The sequence below is a fragment of the Ovis aries genome, chromosome 3, assembly GCF_016772045.2.
Source record: "Ovis aries strain OAR_USU_Benz2616 breed Rambouillet chromosome 3, ARS-UI_Ramb_v3.0, whole genome shotgun sequence".
In the NCBI taxonomy this organism is placed as follows: Eukaryota; Metazoa; Chordata; class Mammalia; order Artiodactyla; family Bovidae; genus Ovis; species Ovis aries.
The window spans coordinates 155501657-155522145 of record NC_056056.1 but is presented as its reverse complement, the minus strand read 5'-3'; the positions used below and the strand labels follow the sequence as shown (position 1 = coordinate 155522145).

The following is a 20489-nucleotide window of genomic DNA, read 5'->3' as shown; positions in this document are numbered from 1 at the left end:
TTTTCTCTGTAGTTGGTTTAACAACAGTATTAAAATCTCTTGTAATTTAAGGCAAGTCTTTATGTCACATCATTATAATTATTTGAAAGTTATAATGCAAAGTATTGTTCAAGGGACTTTGCTAGAATAGCAGGCGTACATATGATGTTTTTCCATTGCTTGATTTAGTTTAGTCTAAACAAGTTGTTTAACCCTCATGTTAGTGGTAGTTAACAATATTGTTACTTCAATCAGGCAGACATGTAAATAAGCAGGTATTATATACCATGTCTCAGGTTACATAAAATGATTACATGACAAAGAATCCATTATGAGGTACTGGGATATTTGGGTAAGTATAAACAATTAAACATATTGTAGCATACACTTGTAATCATGGCTGAATGATAAAAGAAGAATCTAAAGAACAGGCCTGTAATTAAGTTTTTTAAAGATGGTGGGTGGGTTGAAGTATAAGGTAAATGGATGAAGAGTCATTTACTTTCTGCTCTCGTAGCAAAAGATATTTTTTTATAAGTGAGCTAAATGAAGTTAACAATTTACAAAATATAAAATATGAAACATATTACAAAATATAAAAGTCAACAATTTTACAGAAATTTTTTTAAATAGTAAAAAAAAATCTGCAGGGATTTCCAGGATAGTACTGTGTACTGTGTACTTCTCTGCTGTTAAAAGAAGTAACCAGCCTTCCAGATAGAGGTGAATGACAAGAATTGAGATTTAAATAGCTAATTACAAGATACCTATCAAACCGGTTCGGACATGAAAAGTCATTAAAAGTCTGTGTCTTATGTATATGGACAAATTTTTCTTTTCATAGGAGCTTTAGCTACCTACCTTCAAACCCTTAGTCATGAACATAGTTGAAGCATAATAAATCTGTACCTTTCATTTAGCTTGGTGTTACATAGCTTTTGACTATTAGTTTAGTTATTAAATAAGCTTCTCTGTTATTTTTTATGTTCCTTTTTTGAAATCGTTTGTTTTATAATAAAATTCCACCATCAGAACTTTTTTTTTTAATGTGCTATGATTTTCTTTTTCAGAAAGTAAAACTAGTACATTAACAGTGGTTTTAATATTATAGAAGTTAGGTTTTTCAGCAATAAAAATGGGTTCTATCAGTCATAAGCATATGTTACACATCCAGATCCAGCCCTAATTGATACTCCATTAAGCCAACCTGAGTAATAATTAGAATGAAAAATAAGGAATTGTAAGGAAAAGTAAGTTCTGATAGTCCTGATCCTGGAATTGAGGAGTAGTAGGGACTTAATTCAGTTTTGTAATAAGATAAATGATTGCCAACCCTGATTCCCAGTTGTCTGTCTATAGTTCTCTGTTTTCTACCTGGGCACTAAGTAACTGAACTGACTCTGTTGCCACTTAGAGACAGTAGAGCATTAGAAAGGTGTGAGATAGCAGAACTGGGTGATGAAAACTGACTTGTTCATCATTACTATAGTGTTGTTGTTGTCGTTTAAATGCTAGTATCACGTGGATTCAGAGTGCAAAGAATAGTTAAAACTGAAAATTTTCAAGTTATTATCACTAAAAAAAATAGTGACACTTGAAGTGACACTTTCCAGGCAAAGATACAGGAGTGGACTGCCATTTCAGTAGTTTTCCATTATTATTGCAGGTTTTAAAATATACATATATTTATAAAATAAATAAGAATATTTACTCATTTATTTGGCTGCCTCGGGTCTAAGTTGTGGCAAGCAGAATCTTTTGTTGAGTTGTGTGAGATCTTTCACTGTGGCTCAAGGACTCTAACTTATTTTTTTTAACCTCTCACCCAAAGGAAAAAATAATTTTATATCGTGACCCAGTATATGTGTATGTATATGTATGTATGTACACACATGAATATATGACATTTACACACATAAGTAAAACAAGTCATACAAAATAATAGTTATTCTTGCTAGGTGCAGTGCACTCTAATATCTCTGTTCTGTTTCACTTTTTAAATTGCTGATCAAGACTGATAAAATTGTTTTCACAACATTGATGAGGCACAAACCACATTTAAAAATATATATATATTGGCTAATTGAAATTAGATTCCTCAACTCATTTCAAGGTATGTGCTTAATTGCTTCAGACTCATTTAGCAGTGTTTCTAGAGATTATGTGTTATTTTCTTGACTGAGAGATTTTTTGCAAGTTACTGAGATTACTGTTTGTTGTCATATGTGAAACTGGCATCTGTCATTGATCTCCATTGCAGCATACAAATGGAAGAATATGAGTCACCCCTGTTTTCCCAACAGTGGTAGATAGGCTATGGACTTGGTGCTGCATCTGTTCTAGAGGATACTTGCTCCTGTAACAAGACCCAGAATTCATGAATACAGGGATGAGAAATGCATTCCCTAAAGCTTTGACTTTTGCAGTTATTTGGTACTTCCCTAAAATTCATATCAAGCAGTTGAACTCTGATTTTAATCTCACCATTTAGGAAACTTACTGATGCAGTTGAAAAATGGAAATAATTCTCTTTTTCTGTTAAATGGTAGATCAAATGATAATACAGAATATGTTTCATCCTTTATAGGTCGTCACTTCTTTAATAGCATGTTTGATATTAAATAGGAAAAGTATGCTTTATATCCCATTTTAAAATTGCATGTACCTCAGGAGTTTAGCACTTGACAGAGCACTGGAGTGTTTTCTCTTGATTCTTCTAATAACCCAGTGAGGTCTGCAGGGCATTTTGTGTTGTCTCCTTTCCCATAAGGAAACAAGTTAGAAGTATCCAACTGATGAAATTTGTTTTCTACTTAACCTATTTCCTAGGAATAATCATTCAGTTGCACCTACTCAGAAGCCTGAATTCAATGTTTAGCTGTTTTTTTAAGTCACTGTAGTTGGTTTGCTACTCTCAGTAAACTTTGTTGAGTTTTGGCAGAGAATTGAGATTGACTGTTCCAAATGCATATTCTGCTTTGCAATTACACAGGCCTTGGCCTATTTTGAACAGTTAAAGATTTCCCCAGATGCCTGGCAGGTGTGTGCAGAAGCTCTGGCTCAGAGGACATACAGGTAATCAAAGCAAAATTTGCATAACTTGTAGAAGACTTTAAATTTTTATGAACTTGGCAGGATTGTTTTATTTATCTGTTTGAAAAAGGCTTTCCTAAAAACATTTATGACTTAGTTTTAAAAAACTATTCCATGTAGAACGAGAAAAATAATAAACTAAAAATTTTGGCCAATTCTGAATTTACTTTTCATTAAAACTATCCTTTCTTTGCCTTATTCTGAGTTCCTAATAGTAGATTCCAGCTGGCATATAGTACAGTAGAAATTTCTATATTTTCTTATGATGAGGAGGGATGATTGGTTTTCTAAAAGCTTGGTAGAGAAGGTAATCAGAAATTATCTATCTTAATTTTTAATTTAGTGCATAAACATTCAGTTCCTAATCTTTTGATGTTGGACCAACAATTTTTCTTTGTGTATGTGCCGAAATCACTTTGTGATTCTTAATGTTGAAAATATTAATTGCCCCATAATTGATCCTCTCCAATTTCTGCTTTGGGTCCCTGTAGTGAATTGAAGAACAGTGAATGTGGCTTTCTAAACCTTTTATTTATTTGTTCCCACATCTCCAAGTCTTCTGGTTATCTGGCCCACAATACACATGTACAAGGTTTTTTTCTCCCATGCAGTGTGACTTTCTGTGAACTCTTTCTAAAGCATTCAACTTAATTTTCACAAAAATAGAAACTCATCATACTCACTGCATTATTTTATATAGTAGTTAATTAAGTTACTTACATATAAAAGAAGTACAGTGCACCTAGTGAGACTGGGGGAAGCACACTGACTAGTTGTAAACAACAACTCTACTAGTAAGAGTATAAATAAGTTTATAGGGGTCAGTGAGAATTCCTGCCTAGGTTTCTTGCATGCTGGGAGTATCAGTCACTGAATTTTATAGCTGAAAGCAAGTGTTCCAGTTTAGTGAAAGTTAATTTTGAAAAACATCTATATGTCTTAGAGTAAATGAGGGCTGGCTTTTAATTAAGGGCTCCCTGTAGTTTATATTTGGAGTGAAAAATTTCAGTCATATAATTAAAGCTTCAGTGCAATCCATGATAAGAATAGAAACCCTAAGGTCTTAGAAAAGATGCTAATTAAATGTAACTTTTTAAAAAACTTTAAAAAATTAGGTTTTATTTTCTTAAGTGCGAATTTTTTTTGGTGGAGGGGTTAAGGGATGTAGTCAGAATAAAGACAGTACCTCCATTCTTACATTGACTATAATTAGCTTTGTATATGAAAAATCGTTCCTTGACTATGCCTGACTCAAACTAACTGTCTAAAAAGAACATTGTTGTTCATTAAAGGGACTTGGTCAGAGCTTGTAGCTAGCTCACTGCATCTCTGTTGTCACTCCTAGGGAGACAGTTAGAAGTGGACAGTGGATGGATATTGATTTTTACTACCCCCACCCTTTTTAAGGTCATCTATTTGTTTTTACTTTCTTTCTTTTTTTTTTGTTTGAATGGCCTCGCCATGCAGTATGCAGGAACTTAATTTCCCAACCAGGGACTAAACCCGTACCCCATACAGTGGAAGTGTAGACTGCTATCCACTGGACCACCAGGGAATCCCTAAGGCAATATATTTGTAACCTGGTTTTCTATATGAATTTCGGGGCTGGACTGCCAATCTAGGAGACTTCTCTTGCTTTGGATTTTGCTGCAATAGAACTTTTAAGTTTAAGTATGACTTTGATGGCCATCTCTGACTTGACTGAGTCTCTGGCTGTTCTACTGTTTGTCATTTTACATCTATCCTTTCTGTTATAAAAGATAGGAATTGCTTTGGGAATCCTAACATCTTGAATTGAGGGGAATGCTCTCTATTTGCAAAGCACTGTATGTACTTAAAGTGAATCTTAATTTGGGATTATTCTGTTTGTCAGATTTCCACTGAATATATAAAGTTCTCTTAGCTTACAAATGGATGTGAATGTAACACTTGAGAGCAATAAGCCAAAGGTCTGGTTTGAGAAACTTTCACCTGAGTTATTCATTGCTATTTACCTTTGATTTGTTTTCCCCAATTCATATTCTCCTTGTCTAATTTTTCTCTTTTTTTTTCTTTTTCAGTGATGATCATATTAAGTTTTTCTGCTTTCAAGTACTGGAACATCAAGTTAAATACAAGTATGGCTTTTCTCACTGAGATTTGTGGGGAGAGGCTATTTTTGAAACTTTTCCCCTCTTTGGGGACATCATAACATAGGCTGTAAATTGACATTATGTGTCATATCCAGCTTTGAAATATGTTTTGATTTATCCCAAGGTGTTTTAAAAATACCGAATTCATTGGCTACATAAAAGAATCCAGTCAGTACACAGGAAAAAGTTAAATTCCAGTTTCTCTGGGAAAGAATGAAAAGATATGGCAACACCATGCCTGTATCACTGCATGACCACTCTCTGTTAAAGTTGAGTGGCAGTATGGGCACTTGCATTTAGAACCCCTGCCTTGTTGTTCAGTCGCTCAGTCATGTCCAGCTCTTTGTGACAGCATGGACTGTAGCCCGCCAGGCTCCTCTGTCCATGGGATTTCCCAGGCAAGAACACTGGAGTGGGTTGCCACTGACTTTTCCAAAAACCCCTGCCTAATTTAAGCAGAAACAGTGAATTGCTGCCCCAGGGATCCTTAGTTTGCCTCCTGATTTATTCTGTAAATCACAGACCTGAGACCATTATTTTCATTTGAGAAATTGTGTAGCTGCCATTTTGTTTTGGACCACAGATAAAACTAAGATCAATGTTGATACCCTTCCAGCCACTCCCACCCCTGTCTTTAAAGTGGCAATGAGAATTATTACCAGTTTATCATAGGGAATTTTAGGTAATTGCTATACAAATTCTCTGTTTCAAATATAAGAGGCCATTACTTTTTAAAAACCACATACACTAAATATTACCATTATTCTGTATTTTGAACAGATATTCAGAACTAACTACTGTTCAACAACAACTAATTAGGGAGACGCTCGTATCTTGGCTTCAAGCTCAGGTAAAATAGTAGCTTTTACATTTAATACCTCAAATTGCCAGATATTTCAGTTTTTATTTTTGGAAGAGTTTGCAACTTCACCTCAAAAATGTCACTCATTTATCCTCCATCTGATCATGTAGCTCTTTTAGAAAGTGCTGGCTTTGAAGATTACGAGTGATAAAAGCTTAGCAGTAACTTAAAATTATATCAGTAATAGAAGCTGTCATTCTTTCCATGACACATGGTGGAAACTTTTGGTTTTAGAATGTTATTTTAACTACTAGACAAAAGTCAATTTTCACACTTAAGGTGAGCCCTCCTGGAACAGATTCTTCATAAAGAGCCCTTTTTAAAGGAGCCAATAGAGTTCTTTATTCACAGTACTTTATTTTTCATTAATTTTAGCTAATCTTAACATATTAAAATAGTTGTGTAGCTAGAGTATTTATCTTACAGAGCAAGCAGCTAGAAGAAAAACCATTGAATTTGCTTTCTTCTTAGAAAAGGTTATAGGAACTACTAAAACTCTGCCCATGAAACTGTAATACTTCGGTAATTCTCAAGCATATTTGCCACACAGCTGTTGTAGACCATGGTGCAGTTTAGTGGGATTTTGCCTATTAATGATAAATAGGAGAACAATGTTTGAATCTTTTCCATTTACATTTAATTTTATGAACTGTATCTCTTGTTTGTCAGATGCTGAATCCCCAACCAGAGAAGACCTTCATACGAAATAAAGCTGCCCAAGTCTTCGCCTTGCTTTTTGTTACAGAATATCTCACTAAATGGCCCAAGTTTTTTTTTGACATTCTCTCAGTAGTGGACCTAAATCCAAGGGGAGTGGATCTGTACCTCCGAATTCTCATGGCTATTGATTCAGAGTTGGTGGATCGTGATGTGGTTCACACCTCAGAGGCAAGTAACATCTTATAAGTTTTTAATTTAGATATTGCAAGAGATAATGGGTAAATAATGAAAGGATCAAGAAGGAATTTTTTTGTTTTTGATAAAACTTTATTAGGAATACTTACAGATTTGCTCAACATTTTGAATTTTGTTTTACAAAGGAACTTAAATTGGGGGTTTTTCCCCAGGTATAGGGTAAAATTAGAGCATTTAGCTTTTTTTTTTTTAACCAGACAGGAACTTCCTCTAGTGAAATAAACAAATTGATTTTTTTCCTATGAATTTGTAGAGAAATGTGGCTTATATTTACTGTTACTTGATAGTTTCTGACTGAGGAAAAAGCCTTGCTATGTACCAGTGCTGGGTTCTTCTGTATCCTCAGATAGTCACATAGGCCATGACCTTAGTCTTTCTCTATTTCTGTATTACCCAATATAACTTTCTCCTTTTTCTTAAAGAACACAATGGAAATAGCTTAATTCAAATATGTCTGACAATTTAAGGTTATTGTATGTTAAATATGATATTTATACACAGTATTGTTTACATTATTGCTCTTCTCTTAAATAGGTTAAGTATGTTTGTATAATACTGAGAAATAACTTTTATCACATGGTTAAAATTTCTAAGCAGTGTTTTTTTAATAGTTTGTGTTTAATAAATTATGTCTAAGTAAAATGGAAGGAAGAGTTAGAATCACAGGTTATGATTTTAGAGCAGATAAATAGGAAATACTGGCAGGGAATGTGTTAACAAGTCGGGAAATGTAGTGTTGCGAAAATACTGTGTGCAACTATTATACAGATATCAAACATTATCTTGGGAGGTAATCTGATTGTATATATGGTTTGTTTTTTTTTAGGAGGCTCGTAGGAATACTCTCATAAAGGATACCATGAGGGAACAGTGCATTCCAAACTTGGTGGAATCATGGTACCAAATCCTACAAAATTATCAGTATACCAATTCAGAAGTGACATGCCAGTGCCTTGAAGTAGTTGGGGCTTATGTCTCTTGGATAGACTTATCCCTTATAGCCAATGATAGGTAAGTAAATCTATATTTAAAGAATATAAACCTGCATAATACAGTGTATAAAGCTCATGAATTTGAAAATATTGTAAGAATTTTTGTTTCTCCATTGCCAGGTTTATAAATATGCTGCTAGGTCATATGTCAATAGAAGTTCTACGGGAAGAAGCCTGTGATTGTTTATTTGAAATTGTAAATAAAGGAATGGATCCTGTTGATAAAATGAAACTGGTAGAATCTTTGTGTCAAGTGTTACAGTCTGCTGGGTTTTTCAGCATTGACCGGGTCAGTAAATTTATGTATAAGGTTTTGAAAATTGTTAGAACAAATTAGGATAGGCAGTAATTTAAATATACTTTCCTCTTTCTTTATTTTTAAGTGTTAGAAACTTCCTTGAGCTTATAATGGTGAAACACTGTCCAGAAAGCCGTAATGTCATGTGTAACATTTTCCTTGACCATGGATTATATCAGACTTAAACTTGAAGATCTAGGATAGTACTTACTTTTGTGCTTTCTAATAGCCTCTCAGGTGATGCTGTGCTATTGCTCTTCATGGACCACACTTTAAGAAGCATGGCAGTGCATTTTGACCTAAATTAGACTCCATTATAAATGTTATATTTTTATCATATTCATTTGAGCTATTGGAGTTTAGCCTCAGCAGAATTAGGGCTCAAGTGAGTGTGGTAAATTAATAATTTAGAAACTGAATTTGAAGGTTTTTACTTTTAATTTTACCTGTGACAGTGATAAAGAATTACTAAGAAGTCTTTGTATTGTTGATATATCAGGAGTACATCTCTGGTATTTTCCTCACTGTCAAAGTATGGTCAGTTACACTGCTAATAATTGTTTTATTAAAAAACTTAAAATGGTGAAGCTAAAAACTCTTTCTGTAGGAGAATATCATAAGGATAATTAATGAAAATTAACCTGATTTTGAGTTCTAACACTAATGCTGATTAACTTTAGGCAGTTATTTTAATAGCAGTTTTATCTCTTTGTGATGTAGTTGACGTTCAAATTAAATAGTGTCAGAAAGGACTGTTGTAAATAGTGGCACAAAGCATAATATGGCAGCATTAACTTTATTAGAAGGTATTTATTAAATTCATCAATTTACAGAGAAGGTTTTGAAACCACAGATCTCTTTTTTAAACTTTTATAATTTGACAATATCTACATGACTGTAATCATTAAAGATAGTTATTTTGAGAGTTAGTGGATAATAACAGTAGAAGAATTCAGACTCTTAAAACTTCCCAGTCAAAATGGTAGTATTGTTAATGTCTAATGTTAGTTTAAAATTGACTACTATAATTGGCACTTGATCCATTCTAAAATTTAGAGTTTTTCCTCTCAGGTAGTTGGTTTTAAATTGAGATCTGTATTGTTTGTAGGAAGAAGATGTTGACTTCCTGGCCAGATTTTCTAAACTGGTCAATGGAATGGGACAGTCATTGATAGTTAGCTGGACTAAATTAATTAAAAATGGGGATATCAAGAATGCTCAGGAGGCACTGCAAGCTATTGAAACAAAGGTGGCGCTGATGTTGCAGCTCCTAATTCATGAGGATGATGACATCTCTTCTAACATTATTGGATTTTGTTATGATTATCTTCATATTTTGAAACAGGTAAGTCCTTATGTTAGTCTTTGTTGTAGATAATATAGAAAAGCCATAGAGAAATTGAAAAATACAGGAAAATGAAAATAAGATACTCAGTTATCTACTCTAGTGATATTTACTGTTAATTATGAATATATTTTCATCTTTTTTCTTTCCTTTAAACTTCTTAGCTGGAAAACATAAATGGCCAGGTTCTAAAATTCACTAGACTAAAAAGCTTCAGAATTAGTTATAGGTTTAGGTTGTTTCTTTTATTTTTAATCTGTGTTTATTTCTTTTTGGCCTTATATCATGTGGCATCTTAGTTCCCTGACTGGGGGGCTGAACCTGTACCCCTCCCTTGGGAGCATAGAGTCTTAACTGGACTGCCAGAGAAGTCCCCTGTCTTTGTTTTTCAATACAGTAGAAATTTTGTTAAAGATATTATTTTAATTACATATGCATCATTTCTTATGAAGTTTTTAATAATTAAAAATTTCCCCCAGAGAGTTGCTGCCAATAGTAGAACTTAAAACATAGAAGGTATGAATCCCATATATTATACATGTAGCCTTTTAAAGAATTAATAACTTTTCATTATGACATTAGGTGAGAGCTATGCCTACTTTATTTACATTGATTTAGTTGAATTGAGTCAAGCTTAAGATAATATTTTTTGAAACTGAGTTTAGCTTCTGTTATAACATGTTTCTGCATGCATACTTTAAGAAATTTTCGGCAATGTGAAAAGGTATGATGAAAGTTAAAATCACTATTGGTAATCCCACTGTATCTCATAGTGGATTTCTAGGCTTTTATGGCCTAACTTAATTAAAAACAAGGTGAGATCATACTTTGCTGTTCTGTAATCTGCTTCTTTGCTGAGTACATTTATAAGTATCTTTAAAATTCAAGTTTATCTACATGTTTTTGCCTGTATGCCAAGTTACTTACTAGAAGTGAAATTGATAGATTTTAGATTAGGTACATTTCACATATAGAAAGTTACTATCAAACTGCCCTCCAGAAAAGCTGTGTGCATGTTTGAAAAGATACTGAGAAAAATAATTTGATAAGCAAGTATTACTTCAGGAAACCTAATAAATGATTGCTTTCTTTTCAACAGCTTACAGTGCTTTCAGATCAACAAAAAGCTAATGTAGAGGTAACTGACTTCTTTTTGCTTCTTTTAAACCAATAGTAGACTCTGTATCTACAGTCTGCCTTGAAATACAGCCTAGTTTCAGATTACATGAAATTAGAGGAGACTGACAAAAGACTTTATTCTTAATTTTAGGCAATCATGTTGGCCGTTATGAAAAAATTAACCTATGATGAAGAATATAACTTTGAAAATGAGGTAAGAATTTTGGATTGAGGAGAAAACAGTTTTAATTTTATTATGTACCCATATCAGATTACTATTTCAAGTTTTGAGTGTCTTAGAGTCCTTTAAAACAAGAAGTGTTTTAAAAATTAGTCTTGTTTATACTGACGACTTCTTAGATTAATGGAAACTTCATAATTCTTCATGTTTTTGTATTTTGTCCTCTGATTCTTGAAAATGACCTTTTTAAGGACACTTTGTAGCACTGAACTTTGTAAGACATTGACAGTATTATTCGTGATCATATTTCACTTTATATTTAATAAGAGAGAAATTGAGGCCCAATTGGTGGACCTCAGATTGTAATTGTCTACGGGAGAGTGGAAGTGAGGCACTTCACTGTCTCTGGGCTTGTTGTGGTTAAAGTCCTCTCCAGGGTTGTCATAAGTCAGCTTTCCATCAGTCACAAGAGTCATGAGTGCTTTCTGGCGACTCAGTAATGGCATGTACTGTCTAGCTGTGTGCTAACGTGTTCTGTTACCCACTTCAGACGTTCAGAAACTGGACTACACGAGGATACTGGTGATGATCACCAACACACCATGCACTTGCAAAGTGCCAGGTTCATTACATATAGTATCTTTAATCATGTGATATTATTACAGTTCTTACAGTGGACAGTAAGATACAAAGAGTATACATAAGGTGCTAAGGTTCTCATAAAGCCCTGTGTGAACCCATCGTGGCTTGAACTTCTGCTTTTGTTTTCCAAAGCCTTCCATTGTCTGGTGTTCGCCTAATCATCCCTCAGTCACTCTCTTCTCTATAATGACTCTTGTTTTTAACCTCCTCCCTGTGCTGTTGCTGGCTCTAGGCTTTCATGGTCTAGGGCTGGGAAATAATTATTTGTGAGCAGGAGGGGAAACACTACTGCGTTTTCTTACATAAATAAATATTTATGAAAAAATAAAAGTGTATTAAATTTGTAAATATAAAGAACTAATGAGAACTCACCATTTTGTGTGTCTTAAGGTCTTCTAAGTTTCTTAATGGAATTTTTAAAATACCATAGGGTGAAGATGAAGCCATGTTTGTAGAATATAGAAAACAGCTGAAGTTGTTGTTGGACAGGCTTGCTCAAGTTTCACCAGAGTTGCTGCTGGCTTCTGTCCGCAGAGTGTTCAGTTCTACACTGCAGTAAGTGTGTCCATCTGCTTCTGACAAGTCGCCTCTTTCCTCCTCTCCCTGATGGTGGCCTATCATAAGTGATTCACATGACTCACTTGTTTATGTTACTTACTGAGATCTTACGTGTGTTGCCAAAACAATGCACTTGACTCCTTGATTTATCTTGATCCTTGAGGGGAAATGCTGCTCTTCGGAACATAAACAATAAAATGGATTACATTGGTTATTTATACTTCTGTGATATGAATTAATGTTCCCTGGCAGAATTAACAATTGCTGTGACTTTTTAGTAATTAAAGAGAATTTTGTTGGTGTCTTTTTATCCAGTGCATCACTAGTTGTATAGAAAGTTTGTATTCAGATCTCAGGGATGTGTTATACCTTGGTAGGAATTGGCAGACTACACGGTTTATGGAAGTTGAAGTGGCAATAAGATTGCTGTATATGTTGGCAGAAGCTCTTCCAGTATCTCATGGTGCTCACTTCTCAGGTGATGTTTCAAAAGCTAGTGCTTTGCAGGATATGATGCGAACTGTAAGTATACTAAAGACAACTTATTCTGAACCTAATTTTCTGTTTTCATATAAGCTAATGTGAGTTTCTTAATTGTTAGAGTTTAATATACATTATTACAGGGACATTTTGATGTTGCAGTAAATGAAGATAGGTTTTCTTAACTTTTTCCTGCTCTAGCTGGTAACATCAGGAGTTAGTTCCTATCAGCACACATCTGTGACATTGGAGTTCTTCGAAACTGTTGTTAGATACGAAAAGTTTTTCACAGTTGAACCTCAGCACATTCCATGTGTACTAGTAAGTATACACTTTACTCTCAGCTTTTGTTATTTTGGATGTGTTTCAGCTAATGAATAGATAGTATTCTATCTTTTTTTTATCACTTTTTTCCAGAGCTCTCAAAAATTCCTGAACATGCTAAAACTCCTCCATTTCTTTAATATGGAGTTTGTGTCTAGTCAGTTATTTAAAACAAATATTCAAGGACCTATTTGTGTGTAGTGTAGGCTTACTTATATGTACCTGGTTCCTCTCTTCCAGAGCGAAAAAGTAAAACTCGATGTGAACAAAAACATGTCATGACATTAGCAATAAAAGCAGTAAAAGGTGGTAAATAAGCACAGAAATAGTAAAAGTGTCTCTGTCTCTTTAGATGGCTTTCTTAGATCACAGGGGTCTGCGGCACTCCAGTGCTAAAGTCCGGAGCAGAACCGCTTACCTATTCTCCAGATTTGTTAAATCTCTCAAGTAAGTAAAACATTTTGGCTGTTACGTTTAATTCTTATTTTTAAGATTGTTAAGTAAGATGTAACTTATTATCTAAGAGCCTATGGTAGTTTTAGTTCTTTCTGTTCTTAGGCTTTTAAAAAAAAATGTTCCTTTTTGTATTGTGCTTTCTTTTCTTTCTCTTTAGCTAGGTACTTTGTTCATTATTAAACTGATACGTTTGAATATTTTTATATGTAACACTTGTCATTACTAATGGCATTAGTTATTTCACAGTTTTATTGCTGTAGATAAAACTATATGGTTTCTTTGAAATTCTAAAGATGATATTCCTTGGAAATACCTTAACTTAATCTGTCATATTGTTCTTTACTAGTGCCATTTTTCTAGGTATGAAAACTACTTTTTTTAGGCTATAATATTGTAATTTTAAAAAAGCATAGCTAGTCTGAATGGTGACATGTGGCTACCTTAGAACTGAACTTTTTTTTAGTTCTGCCTTAAAGGGGAATTTGATATTTCAGCACTTCTCCAAGCACTATTATTTATGTAATTGTGGTTTTCCTTTTTGCCTTTATTCAGTAAACAAATGAATCCTTTCATTGAGGATATTCTGAATAGAATACAAGATTTATTAGAGCTTTCTCCACCTGTAAGTATCTTTCTTTCTAAATGAAAATTGGGGGGGGCATGTAGGGCTTAGATCTATTTACTAAAACTCTGTTGAGGTATAGTAAATAAACAGTATTAGAAATAGAAGAGGAAAAAAAGAAATAGAAGGGGATAAAAATTTGACTGATAGATTTAGCAGTGTGAGATATGGTCTGCTCTCTGTACTATTAAATGCCAGTGAAGTATTTTTTGGAGAAGAAATATTCATTTTCAAAATTATTCTCTGTTTAGTACTGTGATCACACAAGCGCTTCTCAGTGACTTCTACTAGTAGACTGAAATTTTATTGTTAAACTTCTGGCTTGAGGTAAAAAGAATTTCAACACTGCTTGATCTGAATATCTCGATTATTTATTTCACTAGAAAGATTTAAATAATCTTTAAAAGATACCTTGTAAGCGCATTTTGACTGATACCTGTTTTTGTGTAAAATGCTGGCAATGTCAGCAAACTACTGACATTAACTTTTTTTTCATTTTGGTGAGAGTTATTAATGGAGCCACACTTGAAAAATGTTAAACATAAAATATTTTGTTTTTTAAAATAAGTATCAGTATTTAGAGTATATGGGTTATTTAATTTCATTGCATGAAAGGTTACTAGTGAATTATATGGTTAAATTTGCCTACATGCTAAAGAAATCTACATTAAAAGACTTTCATAGAGCCATATTTAGCCATGCCATATTTATGGATATTGGAAATTTTTTGTTTTTCTTATTGCACATAGAAACAAGAACTTGTACTATGCCTGTAACCTTTTTTTAGTGTGTAAAAAGACTTGATTCACAGTGCTTTTACTGAATGTTGACTGCTTAATAGGGGTATAAATACTGTGTATTTATCTAACAACTTTAACTTTGTGATCTCAACTCCTAGAGCCGTGATTGGTCCTAATGTTATTTAATAAGTGTTTTAGTTACTTCTAAATAAGGACGTTCTCTTTTAAAAGATAGAAGATTCTTATATATGTATATATACACACACACACACATATATAAAATATACATATACTTATATATATGTGTATATATATATATAATAAGGCCGCCACACAATTTATCTAAGACTAGGCTTGTAAATAATTTCTTAACAGGGAGTTTTATTGTTAGATGTAGAAGGGCTTCTGATATTTTCCCCTTCCCCCTGGCCTCTCAGATTGCATAAATGTGAAAAATAACAAAACTTAGTAATAAAATGGGTCAGTGGATGTTTGCTTACACTTGAATAAGATCTTTTCATTTGCAGTCTTATTTTCAAACGTGTAAAAGTAACAACTCGTGTATGTGTTTATTATGTGGCGTTTGTTGTTATTTAAATCTTTAACACTTTAAAATATTAATCTGTGTGGGCTTTGTCTTAACCTTCAAAGCACTTTGTATAACTGACTTTTAGCCTCCTAACAACAGATAAATTTTATAAAAGTAAAACAAGTTAGAAAACTTGATTATTACATTACATGACCATTTATGATGTCATCTCAATAGACCCCTCATCTTTTGACCTCTAATTCAGTTTATTTACAAGTACTCAATCTTCTTTTTATTAATGAGTTGATGTGATAGATTACATCTTCTGTCCCTCTTTTACTTTTAAATGGGAGGAACTGAACAAATTAAAACTTAAATAAGACTAAATTTCATTTTAGGAGAATGGTTACCAGTCTTTGTTGAGCAGCGACGATCAATTATTTATCTATGAGACAGCTGGAGTGCTAATTGTTAATAGTGAGTATCCAGCAGAGCGGAAGCAGGCATTAATGAGGAATCTGTTGACTCCACTCATGGAGAAGTTTAAAATTCTGTTAGAAAAATTGATGCTGGCACAGGACGAAGAAAGACAGGCATCTCTAGCAGACTGTCTCAACCATGCTGTTGGATTTGCTAGGTGAGTGTGATTGGTGAAGATTGGCATTTAAATTGGCGAAGTGATTTTCTCAATATATACAGAATCATTTACTTAGATTTTTCTAGAACTAGGCATGTGTGTCATGTTTCCAGAACTGGATTGTCCAGAGAATTGTGTAAACATTTCTAAATTCATTAAATTAGGATATTTAGCTGAAGAAGGGAATAGATCTCATAACATTCTGCAGTTCTGACTTGACATCTTTCTAAATCCTTGATTTCTCTGATTTCTCTGGTTTAAGTTGATAATGTATTTAAGGAGATTGGCTTAAGTATATATACCAATGACATCAGGGGATCTGTTATGGAATCTTAAAGAGAAGGTGCTGAGGCTTCTTATTAGTTGTTGCATTGTGTCCCAACCACCCACGCTGTTGTTTCTCTCTCTACACATACTTCTTTATTGGTAAAGAATAACAGTATGAAAGTTACAGTGATTTTTAATTGGAAGCACTTAGAGAAAACTTCCATGCAAAAGCTTGTGTTAGAGATATTGTATAAATAACTCAATTCTAAGATTGTTTTCTAATATAAATTGGTGATTTACACTTTGTGTAGTAGAGCCTATTCATAGTAAATAGATTTTTTTTTCTCTTTACTGCATATATTATCAGCAGGATTTTAGCAAAATATTTAGGTGGGCTCACATTTGAGAGATTGTATCAATTACATTTCATTCATTTAACTTGGGCCCTTTCTGGAATGGTAACTGGAAGCAACCATTAGCTAAAAGTGGACATAACTGTGACATGGAAAATAAAGAATTGGCTGCTTTGTTTTGTCAGTTTTATAATTTGTTGTGCATTGTTGTTTATTACTCCATAAACCACTTGAAGAATAAACTTAAAACCAGTTACCTGATCATTGTTTATGTAGTCGAACCAGCAAAGCTTTCAGCAACAAGCAGACTGTGAAGCAATGTGGCTGTTCCGAAGTTTACCTGGACTGTTTACAGACGTTCTTGCCAGCTCTCAGTTGTCCCTTACAAAAGGATATTCTCAGGAGTGGAGTCCGCACTTTCCTTCATCGCATGATTATTTGCCTGGAGGAAGAAGTCCTTCCCTTCATTCCATCTGCTTCAGAACACATGCTCAAAGATTGTGAAGCAAAAGACCTCCAGGAATTCATTCCTCTTATCAACCAGATTACAGCCAAATTTAAGGTACCATACACCTTCAGAGGTCAGAGAATTTCCTGACTTTAAGATCTCCTGACTTTTATATTTCTCTTTAGATATATTTTAGCATTTGACTTTTTTTTTTTTTAATATGAGTTATCTGAGGGCATGGAACATATGTATTTTTATCATCCCAATGTCTACAATACTCCCTGACACTCAGGGCCTGATCGATAGATATTTAATAAGAATAGAGCTTTTCGGTTCTATGCAGCAGAAGAAAACTATTAGTTTGGTGTTTTAGAAAAGCAAATGAAACTGCATTGGATACTAAATGTCAACGAATAAGTTAAAAGCACTGTAATTTGGGTATTTAAGTAGTTTAAAAGTACTTCAATGTCTGTTTTATGTACAAGGAAATTTAAGCAAAGCATAAGCTGGCTAATGAAATTGGCTGACACTTAAGATAGTGTTTTCTATGTTCAAAATCTGTCCTGAGCATTTTCTTATACATTCATTTGAATTTTGTAACAACCTTGGAAGTTAAGTATTGTTCTTTTATAGATGAAGAAACTGAGACACTTAACTGAGAAGTTAAGGTATTTGCTTAAGGCCATGTAAAGCCTTCACAGAATTCAATCATATAAATTCATTTTTAATTTAGCAGTGAAAGTGAAAGTCACTCAGCCATGTCTGACTCTTAGCTACCCATGAAATTCTCTGGGCCAGAATACTGGAGTGGGTAGCCTTTCCCTTCTCCAGGGGATCTTCCCAACCCAGGGAGAGAACCCAGGTCTTGTGCATTACAGGCAGATTCTTACCAACTGAGCCCCCACAAGGGAAGCCCAAGAATACTGGAGTGGATAGCCTATCCCTTCTCCAGCGGATCTTCCCGACCCAGGAATCAAACCGGGGTCTCCTGCATTGCAGGTGGATTCTTTACCAACTGAGCTGTCAGTTCAGTTCAGTCACTCAGTCGTGTCCGACTCTTTGCGACCCCATGAATCGCAGCACACCAGGCCTCCCTGTCCATCACCATCTCCCGGAGTTCACTCAGACTTAGGTCCATCGAGTCTGTGATGCCATCTAGCCATTTCATCCTTGGTTGTCCCCTTCTCCTCCTGCCCCCAATCCCTCCCAGCATCAGAGTCTTTTCCAGTGAGTCAACTCTTGGCATGAGGTGGCCGAAGTACTGGAGCTTCAGCTTTAGCATCATTCCTTCCAAAGAAATCCCAGGGTTGATCTTCTTCAGAATGGACTGGTTGGATCTCCTTGGAGTCCAAGGGACTCTCAAGAGTCTTCTCCAACACCACAGTTCAAAAGCATCCATTCTTCGGCGCTCAGCCTTCTTAACAGTCCCAACTCTCACATCCATACATGACCACAGGAAAAACCATAGCCTTGACTAGACAGACCTTAGTCGGCAAAGTAATGTCTCTGCTTTTGAACATGCTATCTAGGTTGGTCATAACTTTTCTTCCAAGGAGTAAGCGTCTTTTAATTTCATGGCTGCAGTCACCATCTGCATGATTTTGGAGCCCAAAAAAATAAAGTCTGACACTGTTTCCCCATCTATTTCCCATGGAGTGATGGGACCAGATGCCATGATCTTCATTTTCTGAATGTTGAGCTTTAAGCCAACTTTTTTGCTCTCCTCTTTTACTTTGATCAAGAGGCTTTTTAGCTCCTCTTCACTTTCTGCCATAAGGGTGGTGTCATCTGCATATCTGAGGTTATTGGTATTTCTCCCGGCAATCTTGATTCCAGCTTGTGTTTCTTCCAGTCCAGTGTTTCTCATGATGTACTCTGCATATAAGTCAAATAAGCAGGGTGACAATATACAGCCTTGACTTACTCCTTTTCCTATTTGGAACCAGTCTATTGTTCCATGTCCAGTTCTAACTGTTGCTTCCTGACCTCCATACAGATTTCTCAAGAGGCAGGTCAGGTGGTCTGGTATTCCCATCTCTTTCAGAATTTTCCACAGTTTATTGTTATCCACCCAGTCAAAGGCTTTGGCATAGTCAATAAAGCAGAAATAACAGGTGGATTCTTTACCAACTGAGCTATCAAGGAAACCCTAATTTAGCAATGGAATTCATTTATTGAGAATTTAAATTTGACAATATTCCATGATAATATTTGATTGTGGAATATGTTTGATTCCATGTTACTTGAACCTGAATCTTGAATTGTAAGAAATGGTTTGAACTTAATGATTTTTGAGGCTTTCAATACTGTATATGCTGTGTAGATTTTTGTCTTAATATTGATGTTTGCTAGCTGAATTATATAAATATATATCCTAAATATAGAAACTGGAAAAAAGCTTTATGTAAAACATGTTTTTCCTAAATTTTAAATTAGTAATTTTCTTATTTCTCAGATAGTAATAGTTGTTTCCTCTCTTCAGATACAGGTATCCCCATTTTTACAACAAATGTTCATGCCTCTTCTTCATGCAATTTTTGAAGTTTTGCTCCGACCAGCAGAAGAAAACGACCAATCTGCTGCTTTAGAGAAGCAGATGTTGCGGAGGAGTTACTTTGCTTTTCTGCAAACAGTCACAGGCAGTGGAATGAGTGAAGTCATAGCAAATCAAGGTAGGGATGCATGCAGTGCCTAAATTGTCTGTTATTTGTCACAGTTCTGCATCTGTATGAGCAAGAGCTAGTTGAAGTAAACACTGAACTTTTTTTTTTATGATTTTATTTATTTTTTTTTTTACTTTACAATATTGTATTGGTTTTGACATGCATCAACATGAACCTGCCACAGGTGTACATGTGTTCCCCATCCTGAACCCACCTCCCTCCCTGTACTATCCCTCTGGGTCATCCCAGTGCACCAGCCCCAAGCATCCTGTATCATGCATCGAACCTGGACTGGTGATTCGTTTCATATATGATATTATACGTGTTTCAGTGCCATTCTCCCAAATCGTCCCACCTTCTCCCTCTCCCACAGAGTCCAAAAGACTTCTCTATATCTGTGTCTCTTTTACTGTTGTGCGTACAGGGTTATTACCATCTTTCTAAATTCCATATATATGCATTAGTATACTGTATTGGTGTTTTTCTTTCTGGCTTACTTCACTCTGTATAGTAGGCTCCAGTTTCATCCACCTCATTAGAACTGATTCAAATGTGTTCTTCTTAATGGCTAAGTAATACTCCATTGTGTATATGTACCACAGCTTTCTTAACCATTCATTTGCTGATGGACATCTAGGTTGCTTCCATGTCCTGGCTATTATAAACAAACACTGAACTTTTGAAGTAGTTGTATGTTTGCCACAAGGATGACAGTTCATTATTATCAGAGTGGCGATCACTTTCACTTCAGCGCTCTTAGAATTAATTTGTATTCAGTTCCTGTTTTCCTAAACCAGTGTTCCTTTTTCTTTTTTTTTTAAGTTGACCAGCAATGTGTTAGCTTCAGATATACA

The 20489-nt window shown here is 34.6% G+C and overlaps 1 protein-coding gene across 26 annotated transcripts in view; it reads left to right on the top strand.

The window, feature by feature from the left end:
* XPOT (exportin for tRNA) overlaps window positions 1-20489 on the top strand; it is a 173979-nt gene that overhangs the window by 137235 nt on the left and 16255 nt on the right. For 25 of the 26 annotated variants that reach the window (XM_027967488.2, XM_060412854.1, XM_060412856.1 and 22 more), the window contains 17 exons: window positions 2972-3054; window positions 5133-5189; window positions 5985-6054; window positions 6736-6954; window positions 7808-7992; window positions 8094-8262; window positions 9380-9616; window positions 10716-10754; window positions 10887-10949; window positions 11989-12113; window positions 12494-12638; window positions 12798-12917; window positions 13273-13367; window positions 13929-13998; window positions 15666-15904; window positions 16801-17086; window positions 19455-19644. In XM_027967488.2, coding sequence (XP_027823289.1) covers window positions 2972-3054; window positions 5133-5189; window positions 5985-6054; window positions 6736-6954; window positions 7808-7992; window positions 8094-8262; window positions 9380-9616; window positions 10716-10754; window positions 10887-10949; window positions 11989-12113; window positions 12494-12638; window positions 12798-12917; window positions 13273-13367; window positions 13929-13998; window positions 15666-15904; window positions 16801-17086; window positions 19455-19644 — 2392 coding nt within the window. Of the gene's footprint in view, window positions 1-2968; window positions 3055-5132; window positions 5190-5984; window positions 6055-6735; window positions 6955-7807; window positions 7993-8093; window positions 8263-9379; window positions 9617-10715; window positions 10755-10886; window positions 10950-11988; window positions 12114-12493; window positions 12639-12797; window positions 12918-13272; window positions 13368-13928; window positions 13999-15665; window positions 15905-16800; window positions 17087-19454; window positions 19645-20489 lie in introns of those variants that run through there. The other variant, XM_060412868.1, reaches the window with a different exon arrangement.